The sequence below is a fragment of the Canis lupus genome, chromosome X (assembly GCF_003254725.2).
Source record: "Canis lupus dingo isolate Sandy chromosome X, ASM325472v2, whole genome shotgun sequence".
NCBI lineage: Eukaryota > Metazoa > Chordata > Mammalia > Carnivora > Canidae > Canis > Canis lupus.
The window spans coordinates 122149872-122171767 of NC_064281.1; the positions used below are offsets into that span (position 1 = coordinate 122149872).

Here is a 21896-nt window from a genome sequence, read left to right on the forward strand (position 1 = left end):
AGCTGGGGACATCCCTGGGGAGCAGGGGGCCAGGAAGGAGCCACTGGCAGCGGCTAGAGAGGACCACGGCACCGAGAGGGTCTCTTTTTTCAGACAAGATGTGTGAGCAGGCAAGGGAGGGGGGCAACATGCTTAAGTGGGTGCAGGGGCCGGGGGAGGGGGCACCCAGGCAGTGCCAGGGCAAGCAGAGCTGCCTCTCGGGCCTCAGGAAATGGGGGGCACAGCGGGCCCCGACCTGATCCTCCTCAGCCTTCCCAGACGCCGTGGCCGTAACCCTAGGAGGCATCTTTACTGGGAAGTGCTTTTCGTGTCTGTCTGTAACGTTTACAGTCACTGGACTTTTGGGGGGCTCGGGGTCCAGCGGGGTGAATGCCGCCACTGCTCAGGGTGGAGCCAGGGCAGCCCCATCGCCTGCTGGAATGCTGGGCGTCCCCACCAGCTAGGCTGGAGGGCAGGGCGCGGTTCGCTAGGCAGAGGGGAAGGAGGCTGCCAGGGGCCCCAGAGACGTCCGCCCCGCGGGCGGGAGGCAGGGAGGCTCAAGAGGCCGGGCAGTCAGGGCCTCTGGCCTTGGGGGCCGAGCCCCAGGGGCCGCCAGGGACTCAGGGGAGCCACGAAGGGCTCTAGGGTGGAGAGGCCGGGGAACCGGGGGCTGCGGGACATGCTGAAGCGCGGCACCGGGGTCGGGGATCGGCGGCCCTGGGACTGGCAGCCCGGGGTGACCCTCAGCCCCTTCGGTTGGACAGAGCCGTCAGCCACCGCGTGCGCTGGGACGGGCCCGTGCGGCTGCGGACACGGGTGGTGCGGTGGCACGGACAGCCTGGAGGGCGGCAAGGTCCCTTTGGAGAGGTGACCCGAGGGAGCCCGCCCTGGGCCTCGGCTGGAGCTTGAGGAGCAGGGCAGGGCGTGGGGGAAGGGCCCTGTTCTGGCTCAGCCTCGCTCCCTCTCGTGCCGGGACACGCTGAGCTCTGCCGTGGGGCGGTCCCAGGTCCCCCCAGCACCCCACCCCGCGCGTGAGCTCGGGTCTCTAGGGCAGGCCTCTCTTCTCGAAGCGTTGGCTGGTTCTTACCCAACCAGCATCCCAAGAGGTTAGTTCTTCGGGGCTCTTCGGGGTTGGGGGGCCTGAAAACACCCCATCAGAACACCAACACCGAGCACCTTGATGACAGGCTGAGGTCTCACGCGGGGAAGTGGGACGTGGAGGAAAGCTGACTGTCCGCCAGCTCTCAGACACTTGGGGTGACACAAGCCTAGCCTCGAGCCCCCGGCCGCGTGGGTGCGTGAGCAGCCCCGGCGCCACCTGCCACCTCGCTCCGTCGAGCTGGTGGCAAGAGGGTCATTAGACCGGGAGGAGCGCCCTGAAGGAACATTCCAGAACTGCAGAAGCTAGAGAGGGAAGGGCTGGCTGCCGTTTGGGGGCAGGCTTTGGAGTTGAGCCAGGCACGGGGAGACCCAAAGACGGGTTTCAGCAGGGGTCCAGCCGTCAGGGGACCCCGGTCCAATTGAGGGGAGCCGCTCAGCTACAGGAAAGGGTGTAGCCAGCGTGGCCAGGTCACTGCTGCCAGGCTTACCCCCCAGGCCCCCAGGCCCGGCGGCGTTGGGGTGCGGTGACCTGAGGGCTGTGGCCGACAGCTGGGGCAGACACCGCAGCACCGCCACGCAGCCGCCACAAATGTCCCGGCAGCTCCCCCACAATTCTGGCACCAGAAAAGGCCCAAAGAATGAGGCTCCATCTGCAATGCCTCCAAAACGTGAATTCTGTTTCTTTGCATTAAAGTGTCAAATGAATCTCACCTCGATTTCTGGGTGGCTCCTTTCTCAGAGGCCAGCCTGGGGGAGTCAAGGGAGTGAGGGCAAATAGTTGGCCATCCGTAACCCAGAAGATGTGACTTCACCAACTTCCGAGAAAATCCTCACCAGATGTGAGATCTGGGGTTAGGAAATCCCAGTTTCCCGAGCTCTGGCTGACTGTCTTTGCTTCAGGTGACTTAGGAGCCCTGTGCTTGGCCACGCGATGGCAGTGCCGGGATCCAGACAGCGGAGGGTCGAAAGGGACTCGTTGTGAGCGGTACGATTCACGGTCTAACCTAGGGGCCACCGACTTTTCCTCTCAAGGACCTTCAAGTAATCAGGGTTAGCTTTGCAGGCCAGGTCTTGGTCACAACTAGCCAGCCCTGCCCTGGGATCTCGAAGACAGCCGTAGACGATGCAGAAGCCAACGGCGTGGCTGTGTGGCAATAACACTTTAGAAGACCAAGCTGAGGGCCAGCGTGAGCCCTTGGGCCACAATTGGCCAACGCCTAGTCTAGACCACGAACACCAAGCCCTAGAACCTTCGACCTGGAAATGACTTTAGAACTGATGCCATGTCCACCCTCTCACGTGGGGAAGAGCTGGCTGGTCCATCTCAGCACCAGGCCAGCTGGCTCCTGTGGGGCCCAGCAGAGGCCTTCCCAGCAAGTCGGGCTTCTAGAACCAAGAGGGAGCCCAGGTGGGGGCACCAGGGAGGGAACAGAGAGAGGCAGCGGCTCTGTGGCTCATGGGCCCGGCGACATTTGAGCACTCACGGAGGCGAAGGTGTGATCGCACAGACTGACGGGCTAGTTCTGGGAGCAAGATCCCGCAGGAGGGGAGGTGCGGGGGTCAGAGGGTGCCTGAGCTCGGCTGGGGCCAAGGGCCACCATAGCCGGGGCCCAGGGCACTGTGGGAAGCTCTTCCCTGTGGAGTTATGCTGATCCGAGGTCTGCCAGTGACCGTGGGACAGCCAGGGAACAAGACGTAGAAAAGCCTGAGTAGAGGGAGAACAGGGCAGATTCCAGGAACTAAAAGAAGTTGTCTGGCTTGGAAAGTGAAGAGGAGGAGGAGGAGGAGGAGGAGGAGGAGAGTGCAGGCCGGGGAGGGCTGGAGAGGCAAGCGGCACCAGATTGCAAAGTGCCTGTGAAGGCAGGAGACACGGAGGCAGCGGGGTCTGCGAAGGGAAGTGACCACCAGTCAGAGGCACCCAGCCACGGGCTGGGGGGGCTTTAGGAGGCAGGAGCAAGCATTGCGGGGGATCAGGGCACCCAAGCAGGACAGGTTTAGTGGGTGCATATCAAAAGTAGGGCCATTTTCAGGGTCGGATGCCTCCAGACGGGAGAGTGGCAGGCTCTCGGGCCTGGAGCTCTGGGGCAGGGGGGGACCTGGGCCACAGCCCCCGGCTACAGCCAGGTGAGCCCCGTGGTAGTGGTCAGGGCCGGAGGCGGGCCCGGGCTTATGAACGGAAAGGAAGAGGAGGACCAGGGCCAGGCCAGGGCTCTGGGGCCCCGTGGGACAGAGGAAGGAGAAGTGGAGGAGACAGGGCCAGAGCGGCCGGTGACGTAGGAGGAGGGCCAGGCCGTGGCAATGTCAGGGAAGGCGGGAGGAGCTTCCAGAAAGAGGAGCAGTCAGCTCTGTTGGGTGCCCCTGAGAGACCACATAAGACAGGGACACAAAAGCAGCCACTGGACTTAGCAGCAAGGAAGGCTGATGGCCCTATGGGTCTGGGCATGGCGGGTGCTGGCGACAGTCACAAGAGCTGGCGGGACAGAGTGGAGGACTATAGAGAAGCCAGGGAGGGAAACCCCACTGGAGAAAGGCCAGCCACACGCCCATAGGCCGGGGACCTTCTCTTACCAGAAAGTTCTGCCGCCTTTCTGGTAAGAGGAAGTGGAGAGTCCACTCTGTAGCATTGTCCCTTTGTGGGGTCACCTTTCTGTCCTCCCAAATTGGAGTTCGCATGTGGCAGAGGGCCCAGGGGCCGCCTAAGCCGCCCCCCTCCCCACTTCCCAGTGCTGGGAAGCGGGAGGCAACAGCCAACAGTCCTGCGCAGTGGTCACTCTCGAGTTCCTAATTACCTGCCCAGGCCGGCCCAGAGAGAGCCGCTGCCACGTGTCCTGCAGAGGGACCGGTTGGTGGGACGCGGACCCCAGCCTGAGGGCCCTTGCCACCCCCGCCGTCCCGTTCCCGCGGATGAACATTTGTCACGCAGCCTAGCTTGCGCTCTTGGTGTGGGTGGACGTTGCCAGCACCGGCCAGCCACTGACTGTCTCCTTGTTTCCTTCTTTGTCTCCTCCCTCCGTCCCTCCGTCCCTGCTCCCGCCGCGGGCCCCTGGGCTCCCCCGTCCCCCTCCAGATCCGGGTGGTGAAAGCATTCCGTAGCTCGCTCTACGAAGGCCTGGAGAAACCCGAATCCAAGACGTCCATTCATAACTTCATGGCGACGCCCGAGTTTCTGATCAACGACTACACCCACAACATCCCACTCATCGATGACACGGACGTGGACGAGAACGAGGAGCGCCTGCGGGCCCCCCCGCCCCCGTCCCCCAACCAGAACAACAACGCCATAGACAGCGGCATCTACCTGAGCACGCACGGCACCAAGTCAGCTACCTCGTCAGTGCTTTCTTCCAGACCGGGGAGCCCCCTCCACAGCGTGGAGACGTCCCTCTAGGGGAGCGCTCTCGGCGCGCCGCACACACGCGCACGGACGGCTCGGGCCTGCAAGGACGTGGACGTGGACGTGGACGTGGCCGAGGCGGCTGGAGACGGGGCTCGCAGCACGGCGCTGGCAAGAAGCCTCCCCACCCGGGGCTTCTGACCTGGGACCCAGGACGAGGACGGAGAAGCCGGAGCGTGAGAACAGCTGTGTTTCCCTTTTTTCTATCGAAGCTTTTTTTTTTTTTCTAATGAACACGACAATTCCACCAGATGTTGGCTGCTGGGGCTGTGCGGTGGGGCAGGGGGCTGGTGTCAGGTTTTGTTTTTTGTTTTTTTTTATTTCCCTGCACCCGCCGGAGAGCGGTGGGCCCGGTAGGTTCAGACGGAAAGAGAAAGGATGAACGTTGCTCCGCAGGGCCGGGGGGACGGCCCCGCCCGGACAGCCCCCCAAAAGCTGGGAGCCGCCTGCAAATGTACCCGCATCACCGAGCGCCCCTTCCCCAGGACCACGTGCGGTCTGTATGTGTGTGCGTGTGTGCGTAGGTATGTGCGTGCGTATAGACATATACGTGCACAGATGACCAGATGCATATTTAAAGAATAAGGAGCTATTTATCAGCATGATCTTTCCATTCCTCTTATCAGGTGTTTTGATTTTGAAATTTCATTATTTATTGTGGCAGGTTTTTTTCAGGGAACGAGACTGCGAGAATATCTTTTTGGTTGCTTGCCCGCCCCCCCGCCCTCCGGCCTCCCCGATCGCGGCCCCCCCACCTCCCGCCCAGCCTCCGTTCTCCACCCCGGGCCTCTGTCTCACACAGTCCCGGGGACCGTCGCTGTGCAGACCCCTGGGAAGGTCGGGGAGAGAGACACGAGGCCGGGGCGGATCTAATTGGAACTCTTGCACTTTGAGACCCCTGCCTATAGCGGAGAAACAAACCCTTTCAATGGAATTTTTTATTTAAAAGGAAAATACCAAAGTATTGACGAGAATGATCCCCTCCAGTAGGTGGAAAGGGGAGTTTCGCTCTCGGTTTCCGTCGGTTTCGGCTCCCAGTCCTGAAGTCGGCCTCGTGGACTCTCTGTCCGCAGCCCAAGTTCAAGAGCATGAAGTGCCGCCCCCCCCCACCGCCTCGTCGACCCCTTGGCAGAGCCCAGAATCCCGGAGCAGCCCCAGGGCCCCGAGGTAGTGGGGTGGCGGGGAGAGCAGCGCGAGCCAGGTGGAAGGTGGCACAGGAAGAGGCACCATCCAAACCCAAGAGGAGCGGACGCGAGTGCAAGCGAGAAGGTGGGCTGAGGGATCTGTCGAGTGACTGGGCCAAGGTCTCAGTCGCCACCCGCCAAAGCACTCTTCCGACCCGGGTCTTCTCGTTCAAGGACAACTCTGACCCACGGAGGCATGGCTTCGTGTCTGCGGCCACCTGCGGCGACGCAGGGGACGCAGATGCAGAAGTGCAGCCCCTGGGAGCAAGGGCACCTGGGAGCAAGGGCACCTGGCTGCTGCTGCTCCTGCCACACCTGTGGCTCCTCCTCGCGCGCCCCGGAAGGCTGAGGAGGTCAGCTTCGCCGAGCCGGCAGAGCCCCGTGTCTGCGGGTGGGAGAGCTGGGCCTGGGCTCCCCAGACGGTTCCCTCGGGGACCTCTCCTTGCCGTATGGGCACCGCTGGTGCCAAGCCTCAGTTTCCCCCGAACGCACACTAACCAGGGAGGGAAATGCAGGAAAAGCAGAGGCTCCTTTACCTTCTGAATTCATCTGTCTCACGTTTTGCAGAGAGGCCACTGAGGCCCGACCACAGCTTGTACATGTGCCTATCACTTGGGCCTGAGGCTGAGCCACTGAGGGACAGCGGGGGGCTGAGGGACACGGGTCAGAACGGAAACGCAGGTGTGGATGGGCAGCGAGGCTGGCTCACCCGTCACGTCCCCTGTGCTGCACCCACCGGCAGGGGACTCGTCTCACCTCCACCTGCCTGTGTGAGCATCCGGGTCGACATCCCAAACACGCTCGGTCCCTACCGTTAACGCGAATGCCATGTCACCCCTGAGCAGGAGTAGTCCAATCTCGGGCAAAGGAATTTCAGTTAGAAAAGAAAATCCCACTCAAAATGCCAGCTACAGATAACTTAAAGCCATCCCTTTATTCCAAAGGGCACATCGAGAATGTTACCCATTTGTAAACTGTTCCCTAATGTCCTTGTTTCAACAACAAAAAGGGCAACTCAATTTGTTGAGGGTCTGTGTGTTCTTAAACTAGAAATAAAATCGGAAATCTTTCAATTGAAGAAGATAAGCTGCATACGCTCTGCTCATGGGCTTCTTTTCATTCTCTGTTAGAGACACTTCGGTAGAACAAACGGTCAATATATATTAAACAAAAACCCTCACTGCTGCTGTACAAAGTTGCCTACTGTGTGTGTTCATTGTTGAGTTTCTACGTTGCCTTTCCTCGGGGTGTGGGGTTCAGAAAAGGGGCGCCGTGACCTCGGATTGTCGCTCTGGTTTCTGTACAGTCTTCAGGCCGAGGGACCTGTCTCGTGAGGAAGCCCCTCTCTATAAAAGCATATTATACGGAATGGCTTGGTCAACTGTGTTCAGTTCTTAAATATGTTTTACCTTTTTATTTGCCTGTTATAAAGTTGAACAAAAATTATCTTCGTGAGGAAGACCAGATGCATAATAATTTCGAGTCTGTAGTTGAATTTCCTAAAGAATAGACCAAAATTTCTGTGTATTAAAAAAAAAAAAATGAAAGGCTGCTACAGTCCCAGTCTGGGTAACATGTGTGATTTATTAGTTGGTGAATTCTCGTTTGGAATGAAAAGGAGGTGTCTTCATCCGCTTCACCAAGCTGCGACGAGCCCCAGGAAGGGTGTGCGGAGCGCCCCCTGGTATGCAGCCACCTGCCCAATCCTTCTGGAAGGAAGAAAGGGCTCGGCTGCCCTGTGGGGTCGGAGGCCCTGCTAGCCGAGGTTTGCATGGTGGTCCTCTAACTGTCGTGGCCTAGAGGCTCCCAGCCTGAATGTCCAGGCCGGGGTCCTCAAAGGAAGGTGAGGGCAGAGGCCACCAACCCAAATGTTAGAACCCTGGCACACATGCGGCCTCCCTCTTTTTTTTTTTATTGTGGCAAAAGATATAGAACATAAAAGTCACTGTCCTGACCGTTTTGAAGCAAACAGCTCGATGACATCAAGTACTTTCACAGCGCTGCGCAGTCATCCCCACCATCTGTCCCCAGAATATCTTTATCTCCCCGAACTGAAACGTGTCCGCATTAGACATTAATCCCTCATCGTGCGCCCCGAGGTCCCCGTGCCCAGCATCCTTCCTGTCCCTGAATCGACTGCTCCAAGAGACGCTGCCTAGTGTCCTCGAGCTTCACGCGCGTTGTAGCCTGTGTCAGAATTTCCTGTTTTTATTTTTTTTATTTATTAATTTTTGTATTTCCCGCCTTTTTAAAGCTGAATAACATTCCACTGCGTGGATGGACCGCAGTTTCCCTACCCGTTCACCCGCCAGTGGACCGTTGGGTTCCTTTCTGCCTTTCGGCTACCGTGAACCATGCTGCCGTGGACACGGGTGTGCAGATGTGTGTTTTGAGTCCCTGTTTTCAATCCTCCTGGGTCTACATGCACGAGTGGGGTTGCCGGGTCATTCGGTAGTGCTAGGCTTCATTTTTTGAAGAGGTGCCACACTGTGTTCCACGGCGGCCGCACCATTTTAAACTCCCGCCAGCAGCACACGAGGGTTGCAATCACAGACTTCCCCTTTAAGCCAAAGCCATGGAAAGAAAATCCATTATTTCATTCACTTGTTCGCCGGGTCATTCCCCTACCCGTTCCTTCGCACACTTGGTGTCTCTGAACACCTGTGGGGAGGGGGGCCTCTGTGCTCTGCGACCCAGCCCCTGCCCACAAAGGCAGCTCGGGTCCAACCCTTGCAAATGACGACCACGGTGACAGCCAAGACTACCCACATCTCCTTTCCCTGTGTTTCTATTTTTCCACTCCACACATCACCCTTCCAAACTTGGCAATGCCAGCGGATGCCTTTTCCAGGGAAGCTGCCAAGAAAGGAGAAAAAGCTCCACCCTCCCCATAAAAAAGCTCCCTCCCCACCACCACGAGTCCATACTTCTAAAAAAGGCAAAAAGACAAATAACACAAAACAGCAAACAAATAGCAAAGAGCCCTTGCTTCACGGATGTGTGAATCCACCTCGAAGCACAAGGCTGAGCGAGTTTAGATGGGGCCGGATGCCACGTCAAGACAGCTGGCACCTTAGGGAGCGATGCCGCCCCCCCACGTTGCTCATTCCTGCCTGTGGACACTCTTCCGCTCCCGCTATCAAGGACACCACAGGTTCCCGTGCACAGATTGGTAGCTAGCCAACTGAGGGGGCGCAAGGAAGCGCTCCGGCGCTCATTCCTTCACGAAGCCCGCCAGGGTTTCACCATTTTCACCAGCAGGTGTGGGAGTCCAGGGAAGGCCCGGTGTGAGCTGCCGAAGTTCCACACGCTGGCGGGTGGGGCGGTGGTTAAAGTAGCAGAAGTTAGCGTCCCCCAGCTCCCCCAGCTCCGGGGGCCAGGAGTCAGGGACGCGGGTGTGGGCAGGGCGGAGCCCCCTCCCAGGGCTCTGGCACCCAAGCTCGTCTCGTCCAGCTGCTGCCCTTGGCCTTCCTTGGCTGCCAGACGCATGGCTCCCATCTCTGTTGTCACACGGCCGTCTCCCTCTGCACACTCCACCACTGTGTCTTATAAGGTCACCAGCCACCCTGGCTTCGGACCCAGCCGACTCCCATAGGGTCTCATCTTACATTGACAATTCCTACAAAGACCCCATGTTCCAAGGGTTAGGACACAAACACATCTTTTGGGGGCCGGGTCCACTGCACCACAGCTTTCCAGAGACTGGCCCAGGTTGTCCTAGAACCCGGATTGCCCCCACCCCACCCCACCCCACTCCTTCAACCGGTTCAACAGGCCAGGCAAGGCTCGGCGATTTATCACTTTCCAGTAAGGAAGACGTGCTCTGAACCGAGAAGCTCGTGGAAGCTTGGGGTTTCAGAACATCTTATCTGCCTCCTGCATTGCTGACCGGTGCCTTCCCTGCTTCTCTGTTCCGAGGATGGCACACTGAAGGTACAGCTTCGGGCCCCAGCCGCAGCGAGGCAGACGGATGACCCCAGAGCGCCCGGCGCTGACAGGACAAGGCCCAGGGGCCAGCCCGCGAGGCCTGCAAGTCCCGCCGGGCAGCAGGACAGGCACACAGGCGGGCCAAGGGCTCTAAAACAGCAGTCAGAAAAGAGTGAAAATAAAAATAGCAACCAGCAATCCCAGTCTGACATCATCTGGTCCAACCTGCTCAATTTACCAAGTGGGAAACCGAGTCCCACAGAAAGAAAGGAACCGGCCTGCTATGCGGTCTGCTATGCGGCAGGCATAAAAGGAAACCTAGAGCTGCATAATCTCCACACAGCGCCGCTAGCCCCGAGCTATGCTTTCCCAGTTCAGCTCGGCGCCTCACAACCTGGGGTGGGGAGGGTCACCAATCCCTCCAGGGCTTGATCCAACCATCCTCCCTTCCTTCTGGTAGGCCCCGGGGCAGGGGGTGGCGAGCAAACAGATTGAACAGGTGCAGACGGAGAGAACTCGCCAGAGGGCTGGCCCGGACCCCCCCACCCAGCCCTCCCAGCCCTCCCATCCAGAGCAGGCGGTTCTGATTTCTGAGAGCTGAGAAAACAACCTCGCATCCAGCGGGGAGGGGTGGAGGGCAGCTGCCTCACGGGAGGCTGAAGCTGAACAGATCCAAAGAAACTGAAGCTGCTCTAAGAGCCTGTGATCTGGTCAGGGGAGAGAAGACAGATTCCAAAGGTGAAACAGCCGTGGCCCAGTTCCATGGAAACCGACAGTAAGCAGCCAGTATCCAAAACCCGTGCTCCCCTGGCAACAACGTCACAAATCCGGGGAAGCACCTGGGACAGTCCCCGGGCCCCCACACCATCATGTCTTGAGGGACAGTCCCACCTCGATGGCATGTGGAGCCCAGTGGGGATTCCCAGGAGAACCACCTAGGCTGCTCGGTTTCTCTAATGCACCCAAAAGCAGGTCTTCTGGAAGAACTGCCCTTCGAGTGGGTCAGGAGGGTGCCGTGGCCCCGAGATTCCCCAGGCTCTCCATCTAGAGTCACAGTCTTGACATTAAAGAAAACTCCATCAATTACTTTCCAGTTACATTTTGGTCAGATCTGGGTTTGGGGAACCCAAAGGATAGGCCCTCATCCCTCTCTCCAAAACCGATGCTCACCCACCGAACAGGACGAGCGCCAAGCTCCACGAACATCCCAGTAGTGGAGGAGGGAGGACACGGGGACTCCGTCGGGGGACACCACCACGGTGTGAGTGCACGCCGGGCCGCCACGCCCTCAGAAGGCAACAGAGGGGCCTGCCTCCAGGACGCCTCCGGAGCACAAGGGGCGATTCCACGCGAGGAGAGCATTTCAGGGGAAACTGAGGTTGGACGGCACCCCCAGCAGCCAGAGCAGCCTCGGCCACAGAGCAGAGACAGGGCATCTCCATTGATTTGCATCATCTTTTATTACACAAAATAAAATTCCATCTATGTTGCACATTCATACTTCCTATAAATCTGGCGTTAAAAAAATCCCCAAGAGTGCAGTCTCATGTGTTCTTTGATTTTTCCTTCCAATGATTCCACATTCAACTGCAGTTGGTGTCCTCTCAAAGGACAAAAGCAGACACGGATGCCTTGGGGGCCCCTCCCCTGGCGCACCCCGGCCTGCCCGCAGGAGGCACAGCTCCCGTCACCGTCCGGACCGCAGCTGCCAGGGACAGTCAAAGCATGAGAACCAAAGCGGCTGCAGGTCATCGCCTTCGCCAGCCCGTCTCCAGCAGCACAAAACCAGTCCTCCCAGCTGGTCGTCTGGGGACCAGCCGTCACGGCGATGCGGTGGTGCCATCCCCAGGCAGCTGAGCATCCCGGGCTTCTCTTTGGGCAGGCCTGGCCCAGGGCCTTAGGGGATCTCTGTGTCCATGGTATAAATCTGAATGAGATCAGACACAATGTTATCAATGATTGGCTGGGTAAGGTCGTCACTAAACACCTAGAAAGGAGAAGGAAAACAGGTGCTGATTAGACTCCCTCTGTGTTAAACGAGGCACCCACCACTAAGCAGGGCATCCCATCACACGGGGCGGGGGGGGGGTGGCTCTCAGATATGAGAGCGGCTCTCTGCAAAGCCAGTTCGCCTCCAGCCTGCTAAGGCTGATCACAAAGCAGAGAACGTTCCAGATGAAAGAGGCCTGGGTGATCATCTGACCCAAATAGGACAGGGACTTGGTGACAGAGCTGGGCCAGGAGCGCGTTTCCAGAAGTAAACAGGCTAGACTGCTGAACCCCACCCCACCCTGAGCTGGCCCCTGGAGAACACCCGGGGCCTGGTTCTATAACCTGGACCAGCCATCCTCCAGACCATGCTGGAGAGCTTATAAAATTGTAAAGTAAACCCCCAGGGGCCCAAACCAACAGGGTTGTACAGCTTAGGGCCAACCCCACATGTCCCCAAAGGAAGCTGGGGCCCTTGCCCAACCCCTGGGAAAGGACCTCTAGGCCCCTGGCGTGTCCTGCCTGACGAGAGGGTCTCTGTCTCCCTGGGGCCGAGGGCTCCGCCAGGCAGTCTGTGCTGACAGCGTGATTCCTGGTAGGGCCCTGGGCCACACCTCTCGGCCTCACGTCTGGGGGGCAGGACCTGGGTATCCGAGGTCACCCCGCGGGAGCTCCGGGCCTCCGGGACCGACCCTGCACCCGAGGCCCCAGACACCAGCACACGGGGAAGCAGCCCTGGTGGCAGCGCCCTGTGCGTGTTGTCACACATCACCGCAGGAGATTCCCCCGGCAAGGGACCTGGTGGCTCGCCCCTGCTCTCTCCCGAACCCTGCCCTGAGCTCCTTTCGTCCTTGCTGGTTCCAACCCATGTGCTTTCACCGTGAGTGACCACAACCACCATAACTGTGAGCTGATCTACGGCTCTTCTGAGTCCTGGGAGCCCCCCTGGTGGAGCACCAAGCCCGAGGGTGCGCTAGGGGAGCCCTGATACCACAAATAAAAAGCAAAACAAGGAGATCTTGGTTAGATGCTGTGGCCCCTTGGGCCGGGGGTTGCTGCCTGGGGAACCAAGGTACCAGAAGGGTCAAGACCTTGGGCCAAGCCAGGGCAAACACTAGACCTGAGTGTACCCCCTCCACGGCCCCCGTAGAAAGCCAGGGCCCTCCATAAGCTACTGCTGCAGGTAGGAAACAGCGGCCCGAAAATCCCCTAAGCCCTGGCTCAGGAAGATGGGCCAGCTCGCCCCAGACTCTCGGCAGAAAATTAATGCCTCGGAAATATGGGCTTGGGCTTGCTTGCCAAGGGCCGCTACTTGCATGTTCCTGGGGAGCCCAAGCCGAGAAAAGACTGTTAAAAAGTAGTCCAGGGCCAAAAGGTGGAAGCAATCCAAGAGTCCCCCCGAGGAGGAAAGCACGGACACGATGTGTCGAGCCGTAGCGAGGAACAGCTTTCAGCCTTCGTGAGGGCAGAGATGCTGACACCTGCCACAACACGCTACTGCTTAGAGTCGGTGCCTCGTCCGCCCAGGGCCCGACCCAGCTTGGCACGCAGCCTGCCTCGCCACTATCACGCTCAAGTGCAGGCAGGCTCCGGGTGTGGAAGCACAGCAAGCTCTCCCAGGGCTCCTGACCAGCACGGCGAAGCCCCAGCCCCCGGCAGACAAGAGACAAGAGACGACAGAGGCAGCTGCGAGGAGTGGCGGGGAGCGAGCGCAAGGAGGAAAAGTATTTCCGAGCTCAGGCGGCAGCGCCCACAGCCGGGCAGGCGGGGGGCGTCATCCAGAGCCGTTTATCATAAGGTGCTGGGCCTGGCGCGGCACAAGCCCAAAGGCACCCAGATTGTGGATACTCCGGGCGCCCGAGGCCCGGAGCCACCCAGGAAAGGTGAAGCGCTGAGCGAGTATGCCACCCCGCTCCTTGCAGCCGTCACAGGTCCCGGGTAAGCCTGTGAAAGCAGGCTGGCGGGGGAGCTGCCTCCCAGCACCCTCCTCTGCGGAGGGCCGGGAGTGGGAGGCAGAGGCGGTGAGGTGGCGCCCCGGGAAGTTCAGAAGCAGGCGACAAGAAAGGAGAGTGGAGAGGAAGACACGGGCAGAGCAGAAAACGTGGGAAGCAAGTGATGACATCGCAGACCCAAGCAGCCAAGAGACAGGGGCTGCCCACCAGATGCCCTCGGAGAGCAGGGCTGGCAAGTGGCAGCCCCTCCTGCTGCCACCCGGTTCCAGCCGAGCAGCGACACTATGGTCACAGGACCTGGAAGTTCCCTGAGAAGCCCAGCATGGAGCAGTACTTGCTGTCTATGCAGATGGCGTTCGACCCCATGCTGCCAGAGGAGGGGCGTCTCGCCGGAGACCAGGGCGACAGACGTGTTTGCTCGAGGATGCACGAGCACCTACTGTGTGCCAGGTCTCGGCGCCGGACCCAGGGCAGCTGGTGAAGCAGACAAGAGCCCTAACCTCCCGGCAGCCACCATCTGGTCAGGTGGAGGGGTTCCACAGACAATAAAGGACAAGAGAACAGAAAGCAGAAGCTGGGTGTCCGCGGAGGGGGGCTGCAGGAAGGGAGGGGGAGCCCGGAGCGGCCCCAGGAGGGCGCCCAGGAGGCACCCTCTGTTCAGGAAACAGACGGCACATTCTAGAGGACCTCTGGCCTCGGGGTTTTGCCAGGGAGGGCGGGTGCACAGGACGAGAAAGCTCCAGGTAGCGCAAACACTGCTCGCAGAGAACGCGTCCAGGGCAAGGCCAGACAACGAGGCGAGAGAAGAGGAACAGCAAAGTTCGAGCGTGGGAAAGGGAAAGCGGGAAATGATCTCAAAACTCCACCCTGGGAAACAGTGGGCACTCCTCGGGGCCAAGCCAGAGGACTGCAGACGTCCTGGACGGCGGCCCTTCCCCCACGCTCGCGCTCTACGAACCGCGCTGTGGGTTCGGCAGGCCTGGGCCAGGCCGGCAAACCTTTGGACTGTCAGCCTCACCATCTGCCGTCTAGCCATCCACCCGTCCCTCTTCTGTCCTCCATGTGTCTGTCCCGCACCCCGCTCCCCCTCTGTCATGTGTCGTTCTAGCTGTCATCTATCTGCCTCTCCAACATCGATGCATCTTTCTAGAGGGCTCCCTATGCCTCTTCTGATGTGACTCCAAGTCTGTTAGCCTGTGATATGTGACAAGCTTGCGCTCAATTCAATAAAAGTGCTTGGCTGAACAAAGTGGCTCTCAAGTGGGGGTGATCCCCACCCTAGGACACTTGGTAACGTCCGGGGACATTTTTGGGTGTCATGACCCGGGTGGGGGATGCTCCTTGGCATCTACAGCGGACGGTCCTGCCACAGAGAATGACCTAGCCCCAAAAGTCCACAATGCCAAGGGGGACAGCCCCCGCCTGAGACGACTATGACGGGGTCTGTTCCAGCCTCTACATTCCAAAGCAGCCCGTAGCCTCCTTCGTGGACAGTTACTACAGAGAAACATGGACATCTGGGTACTAGGACATCTGGAAATCCTTAGGCAAAGGAAAGGGGGACAGGCCAGTATACTGAGCAGTCACCTCACCTGCCACCACGGCTTCTCGGCCTCGGCCTCGGCGGGCACCTCGACCCCGTAGGCCTGCAGGGCCAGGTGGATCACTGCCACGGCTATGTGCTGAGCCCGGAAGCGGAGGCACAGCCCCCCATGGTAGCTGTCCCGCAGCAGGGCCCAGGCAGTGACGGAAACGGGGGTCCGCTGCCAGCTGTAACGATTCAGCCAGTTCTTGAGGGAAATCAGGTAGTGGAGCAGGTACTGCAAAGACACACCAGTCAGCCAATTGGCCTTCGGGGCTCCAGCCCCCGAGACACCTGACTCCTCGCTGAGAGGTACTGTGCCCCCCACACCACCCACCGGCCACTCTCCCCCTGAGCTGTCTCAGGAACCAAACACAAACTGGATCGAATCATCTCTCTGTCCTACCCTCCAACAGCTGCCCGCGTCACTTGGATAAAGGCCCTGGTGTCTTCCTCGGGCCTCGGGGCCCCGCCCCACCCCCGCCCCACCCGCCCGACGTGCTGGAACCTGCCAGGCAAGCTTCCCCTCGGGCCCTGGCGTGGGCCCTGGCGTTCGCTGCTGCTCCCTGCTGCTCCCTCGGCCCCAAATCATCTCTCTCTCCGCCCCAGGGCCCATGTGCCCACCCGCTCTCAACTCCTGGCCTGCTCCCCGACCTGCCCGAGCCACTCTTGGTGGCCACCCCTACCACGGTCCCTCTCTGTCACACAGCCCTACTTAGCCATCGTCAAAAATCGTTCTGTGTATGCCCTGGCCCAGCTCAACATAAGCTCCAGGAATAGCGTCCTCATCTTCCAAACAGACCATGGCACCCCCGTGCCCGGCCCGAGGCCAGGGGCTGCCCGGAGACAGGACGCCCACTTTCGGGATCGAGGCTGGTGACTGCCAGGAGCGCTGTCCTCAGCTGGAAATTCTTTACTGGCTTTACTGGCTCAGCTGCCTGTGAGCTCCCGCTCTGGGAAGCCGGCTGCTTTGCTTGAACCACCCGACCTGCCAACCCACCGAGAGGCCCGCTCGACGGGCTCGAACACACACGCACGGGACTGCAGCACGCCCCGGAAGAGGGGGCTCCTCGGCGCCGTATGCCCCGTCCCGACCTGATGGAAGCGGGGGCCGCGAGGCTCCAGGCACCGACAGCCCCCTTGGCAGGTGCCCTTCTTCCCCAGACCCAGCGCCTGGCACCGTGACTGCCCCACAGAGGCAGGGCGGCTGCTGCCTTCCCCCCTGCGTCGTGCAACCAACAATCCGACAGACCGACCGACCGACCGACCGGAGACACAACTATTTCAAAATCTCCACCAGGGGTTTCTGGGACTGGAAAGGCAGTCTGGAAGGGTGGGGTGTGATTATAAGGGCCCCTGTGCCGCTGGACCTTTGTACGTTAACTGCGGTGGAGGATATACGCAGGTGCTATGTCATAAGTCCTACAGCACCACGCGGTACAGGTAACAAGCAGGCAAGACCCGGAATCCCTGGCAGGGGCGGGGCTGTGTCGGTGCCGACACCCTGGCTCGTATATGGGTTGGAGTTTTGCAAAATGTTTCCGTTCGGGGAGACTGGGCAAAGTCTCCAGCTCAAATAGGATCTCCGGGTTATTCCCCCCGACTGCTTGTAAATCTACCATTGCCTCAATAAAAATGCCAATTAAAAAAAAAATCCTGTTCGCAGCCCATGTCCCAGCCCCGCACGGCTCCACATCTTTCCCTGCAGGCCGTGCTTCCCAGCTGCCCATGTGGGGGCCTGGGGCCCTGAAGGTATCATGCCCAAGGGCTCTAGGGGTGTCACAGGTCCCTTTTGCTGCTGCCTGAAACAGTTCGATTGGGACCTAGGTGTTCCTAGTGGTGAAAAGTGTGCTACTTGACTTTGTGACTCAGCTTTTTGGTGGGTTTCTGAGCGCAGCCAGGCTGCGTGTGAGCTCTGAGGCAGAGCAGCAACTCTGCGGGCCAGGGTGTCTGGGAGGTCCTGAAACCCGTCCTGCTTCCCTGTGGCTCACTGAGCACACAAGCCATATGGGTCACGGGATCTGCAAGGACTTCAAGAGTCGCGCGGATCCCGGCTGGTGGCCTCGGCCGAGCAGGCGGGGAGGCAGAAGCAGAAATCGGAACTGTCTGAGAAGCCCCGGTGAGTGGGACAAGAGAGGCCGCCTGAGCCGGTCACTGGGCGCAGTCAGGAGCCCTGGTGCCCGGCGGTGGCGCCTCTGCTGTCCCGCACATATCCCACATGTTCTTGAGGGTTCGGTGGGCGCGCTTTCTGGATCAAAGACGGAAAGGTTCATGCCTGTAGAAATAGTTGCCGATTCCCCAGCAGGTACCTTGTGTGGGTGTTGGAAGGAGACTTGGAAACGCAGGACTCTGAGCATGAGGAGCTCGCACTGCACTATACTGTCCCGGAGCGCCCAGAAGCGGGAGTCCAGCTCCAAGGGTTCACTGCCTGGGTGAAAGTACCTGCGTGGAGAGAGACACAAACTCCAGGGGGTTTCGGCCATAGATCGGGCCAGTTCTGCTGGTGCTTTTCAACTCATTCGTCATCTACCTGTCTAGGCTTTAGGATAAAACGGTAACCAACAGCAAAAAGAAGCCAGCTTCTAGTCTCAGCCCTCATGGGCTGTCCCGTATCACTCAACAGGATGTCCAGGGGAAAGACGAGTTCTGTGCAATTGTTCCAGAAGCCCTGGAAGCTCCAGTACCCTGCACTGCTCGTGCTCCCGTTACGGTCGGCCCGCTGTGAGGGACAGTCTGGATCACCTGGCCCGGCAGTGCCCAGGGCTCTTACTCTGGGCCCACGGGAGGTATTTGAACATGTGGTGGCGATGCTCTATGCAGAAGAATAACTGTATTTCAGCTTTACGTTTCCCAGATCGTCCTTCCTTTGTTCCAGATCCTTCTGTCCTTATTTACACCATATATATCCACAACACTCCCACCTAAGGAGGATCACCAAGATGCAGGAGAACAGAATTCACACTCAAGTGATCAAAATTCCCTGCTGATGACTCAGCCTTCCTAGTTCCTCACTCCTTTTCCAACTTCCCCCACGGAATCCCACCCAGGTGCTCATGTCCAATTAGCGAGCCACACAATTTCCCCTCTGCCGGTCCTCCCTGCTGGGGACCTGGCAATTACAGGTGGACTCTGGCAGCTCTCCCTTGCTTCCCTCTCCGGTTTTTCTCTCAGCCTTTAGCGGTACACCATGAACCTGTCATGCTTAGCGGGGGAGGGAGTGCTTTTTCCATTACCTGTTTATTAAAAGAGAAGCAGCACAAAACAGGTTTCTTTCCTAATGACTGGTTTCTAGAAAGGTTATGCCATTCTGCTGGTCAGTGACTTTCCACAAGTTGCTTTCTCCTGAGCCCCCTGGGAGTCGATGCAGCCTGGCTGGCTGGACCCCCATACCCTTCCCCAGTGGGAATACGGCTGCTTGCGCCCAAGGGTGCTGCGCGCAGAGCACCATAGCCACAGCAGGGCAAGAGACGCTGGTTAGCAACTCTGACTCGCCTTCTCACACCATCGTAATAAAATCATTGCCCAACTGGGTCCACGCCCTCCCCCCACATGGAAAAGTCCTATAGGTCCCACCAAACACAGCTGGTTTGATCCATCCTGCCCCAAAACTCCAAACGATCCACTTGGACACATCTCACCAAGCTCCCTGTGCTCTAGCCAAGCTCCCCACGCCATGAGCCTGGCTCCACTACACTCCCTCTGGCCTTCTAGACTTCCCTTCATCTGGCCCCAGCTTCTCTTCCACTGACCCCCGGGGGTTTCTGACACTGGCCTCATTCCTGCCCTTGTGGCTAGTGCCTCTTGCCCTGGTTCAAGACCACCCTGGCGCTTCCTTCTGAGCTTGGCTGCTGGCACCCGGGGGGGTCAGGGCCCAGCAGGACCTCTCTGCCCTCCCATTTGGGTGGACACCAGTGAGTCCTCCCAGAGGCCCAGGCCTGGAAGCCATTACCTGTTGGATACGTTGATGATGTCACGAGTGCGCAGGTGCTGTTCCTCCACTTTGCCGGCCAAGTAAAGGGAAGACATGGCAACCAAGTAGGGGTCGTAGGCGTCCAGGTCGATCTCACAAAAGAACTTATGGTAAATGGTACAAGCAGTGGCGATGGGAATGGACTGCATCCCCAGCTTGACACCTACCAAAAGAAAGCAGGCAGGAGGCTACTTCAGTCCAGTGCTCAGCGTGTGCTACCGCGTGAGTGGAGCTGCTGTTGGGCACTAAGGGGGTACCCCACTGCTCAGACAAGACCAGGAGCTTGGAGCCTAGCTGGCCTTGGGTGCTGAGTCTTTCACTGGGCCCTCTACCTGAGAGGTTTGCAGCCAGGCTTCTCAGGTCCTAATGGGGCAGTGAGGCCCTTGGGGGGTCGTGTGCAAATGCGGTGTCCCCTCCAGCAGCACTGTGGATTGCACACTTCTCCCAAGCCACCCGCCCCCCCGCCACCCGGGGTCAACTCCGGGTCACACCCAAGCTACAGATGTGCAGACCACACTAGGAGAGGCAAGGCTTCAGACTAGTGCTCCGTTAGCAGCTGGCTTGTCGGCTTCTGCACCACATCACGGAAAGGGCCACACGCTGTCGTGTGTCTGTGGCTACCTTAGGGGGCATTTAACTAGAGGCCGCCCCACCCCCACAGCTCACCTAACAAAAATCCTGCCAAGATGACAGCAGAGGGGAAAGCCTCCGCCCCGGCCCCGCCTCTGGACAGCTCCTAAGGAAATCACGGCATTGGGTCACAGAACCAATATAAGTTCACAATGAGAAGATTAAATGGCATCCAATAGACTGAAAGAAGGTGGAGGACAACCAACATCATTAAGATTACACTCGCTAGCCTCTCCCAGAGGGGCGTTAGTCCCCTGGGGCTGCTCTAACAGATCGCCACAGACTCCGTGGCTTCAAGCAACACGCATCCTTTCTCTTACGGCCCTTGTGGTCAGGAGCCTGAAATGGGTCTCAGGGGGCTAAGCTGGAGGCGTGGGCAGGGTGGATTCCTCCTGGAGCCTCCACGGGAGAACGTTTCCTTGCCCTTTGCAGCTTCTGGAGGTGGCTGCAGTCTTTGGCCCGTGGCCACTTCCTCCCTGGTCAAAGTGCGGGGAAGCATTTTCTAACCGTGCTTCCGTCCTCACGTGGCCTTCCGCTCTGCCCATCACTCCTGCCTCGCTAAGGACGTGGTGGGTGGCATCATCCTGGGCCCGGGGAGTAATCTAGGGCAGTTTGCCCTCCACATCAAGATGCTGAATGTCATCTGCAAAATCTCTCCTTTGCGTGTCGTTACGTGGGGTAAGAACAGTCACCAGTGCGGGGGCTTGGGATAGGAACACCTTCGGAGGGCCAGTGTTCAGCGTCCCACGGGGGAGCAAGGGCATATGCAGGCCATTGTCTCAAGAAGTCCTCCGAGAGGGACCCGGAAGGGCTTTCGGCCTTTCAAGCTTTGAAATTCAGTTACACGTTGGGACGAGGGTCCCCTCATTCCCAGAGATGTCAGAGAAGGCGCTAGAGCTGCGCATGCCCCTCCAAGTCCTGTTTCGGTGGCGAGTGCTCAGAGGGCCGCGTGCTGCCCTGCGTTACGTGGAGCGTCCACGCGGGAGCACGGCAGCCTCCGAGAGGCCCCGCCGTCCTCCCTCCCGCCCCGGGCAGCGTCCGAATCCCGGGGCTCAATCGTCCTGCACCATTTCCCGGGCCCCGCTGAGCTGGCCTGGAAAGCGGACCCCCCAGAGGCCGCACGCGCACGGGGCGCACAAAGTAACAAAGATCGGAAGTAACTGTGTGGCCGCCAGAGCCGATGCAAGGGCCGGGGAGAGACAGTGTTTCTACCGGAATCCGCTTCGCTTCATTGTCTCCACTGGGAGCCCGGGCGGCCGCCGCGGCTGCGGACGCGCCGGCGGAGCTTTCGAGGGGCGCGCGGGGCCCCGGCCCTCGGGCTCGTCCCGGGCCGCAGCGCCGGCGGGCAGGTGCGGCGGGCGCCCGGGCTGGGGGCCGGCGCCTCCCACGTCCTCTCCTCGGGCCCCCGCCCGTCCGCGCGCAGCTCAGAGCCGAGCCCCGGGCGCGGCGCGACGCGGAGGCCCGTCGCCGGGAGCCCCCCCGCCCGGCCGGCCGCGCCGGCTCCCGCCCTGGCGCCCCCTCCTGCGGGCAGCGGGTCCCCGCGAGGCCGGCCCTCTCCCGAGCCGCGGTTACCTGCCTCCATGATGAACCTCGTCACTCGGAAGTGCACCCTGGCCTCGGGCGCCGGCCGCCCCTCTGCGCCCCGCGCCGCGTCCCCCCCTCCGCAACCGCCCGGGCCCCGGGCCTCCATGAGGCCCCGCCCCGCGGCCCCGGACCCCCCGCCGGAAGGACAAGGGGCCCCCAGCGCGCGGCGGCCGGCTCCGGGGGTCCTCGCGGCGGGCGCGGCCACCCGCCCCGCCCCGCCCCGCCCCGCCCCGCCGGCCCCCGCCCCGCCCGCCCCGCCTTTCGGGTCCCTCCCCCCGCGCGGCGGGGCCGGGGGGGGGGTGGGGGAGCGTGCGGCGCGGCTGCGCGCAGGCGCCGGCGCAGGCGCAGAGGCCCAGTCGGCCGGGTGGCCCGCCGGCGCCCGCCTGTCGCCGAGCAGCGCGCGCCCCGCGGGGGGAGCTGGCGCCCCGCCCCCGGGAGGCTCCCGCCCCTACGGCCGCGCCGCGCTCCCCGGAGCCCGACCCGCTGCGCTGCTTCCCGGGCCCCCGGCCCCCCGCGCACCCCGGCACCCTGGCTGCGAGGGCCGGCGGCGCCACGAAGCTGCGCTGCGCTCCAGGCCCCGGAGAGCTGCTGGCGACGGGCGCCT

General features: G+C 60.4%; 2 protein-coding genes across 12 annotated transcripts in view; one reads left to right on the top strand and one right to left on the bottom strand.

Moving 5' to 3' along the window:
• The window catches only part of ATP2B3 (ATPase plasma membrane Ca2+ transporting 3), a 61984-nt gene extending 54763 nt beyond the window's left edge, over nucleotides 1-7221 (top strand). For 3 of the 5 annotated variants that reach the window (XM_049107231.1, XM_025460639.3, XM_025460640.3), the window contains one exon: nucleotides 4148-7221. In XM_049107231.1, the coding sequence (XP_048963188.1) occupies nucleotides 4148-4468 (321 nt within the window). In that variant the 3' untranslated portion in view covers nucleotides 4469-7221. Of the gene's footprint in view, nucleotides 1-1980; nucleotides 2066-4147 lie in introns of all 5 variants that reach the window. The other 2 variants (XM_035711389.2, XM_049107230.1) reach the window with 2 other exon arrangements.
• Nucleotides 7222-11026: 3805 nt separating this feature from the next.
• Nucleotides 11027-21436, bottom strand: CCNQ (cyclin Q). Of its 7 annotated transcripts, none has more exons than XM_049107233.1 (6): nucleotides 21285-21413; nucleotides 19745-19814; nucleotides 19058-19241; nucleotides 17418-17550; nucleotides 15119-15346; nucleotides 11027-11512 (listed from the first exon to the last, which is right to left on the bottom strand). In XM_049107233.1, exons 1-6 carry the CDS (start codon nucleotides 21396-21398, stop codon nucleotides 11483-11485), a joined length of 759 nt encoding a protein of 252 aa, XP_048963190.1. In that variant the 5' UTR covers nucleotides 21399-21413; the 3' UTR covers nucleotides 11027-11482. The 7 variants fall into 7 exon arrangements, with proteins under 7 accessions (XP_048963190.1, XP_048963189.1, XP_025316423.1 ...); XM_049107232.1 differs by having other exon boundaries at nucleotides 11027-11572; XM_025460638.3 differs by having other exon boundaries at nucleotides 11027-11572; nucleotides 21281-21395.
• Nucleotides 21437-21896: the final 460 nt, after the last annotated feature.

Bases quoted from the DNA above. Each gene is read 5' to 3' on its own strand.
- CCNQ (XM_049107232.1), bottom strand. From the start codon at position 21,398: ATGGAGGCCCGGGGCCCGGGCGGTTGCGGAGGGGGGGACGCGGCGCGG. The intron at 19,815-21,284 runs GCAGGTAACCGC...TGATTTCCTTAG, and splicing joins TGACGAGGTTCATCATGGAG to GAGCTGTCCAGAGGCGGGGC. The intron at 11,573-15,118 runs GTGAGGTGACTG...TCTCCTTTCTAG, and splicing joins CCGAGAAGCCGTGGTGGCAG to GTGTTTAGTGACGACCTTAC.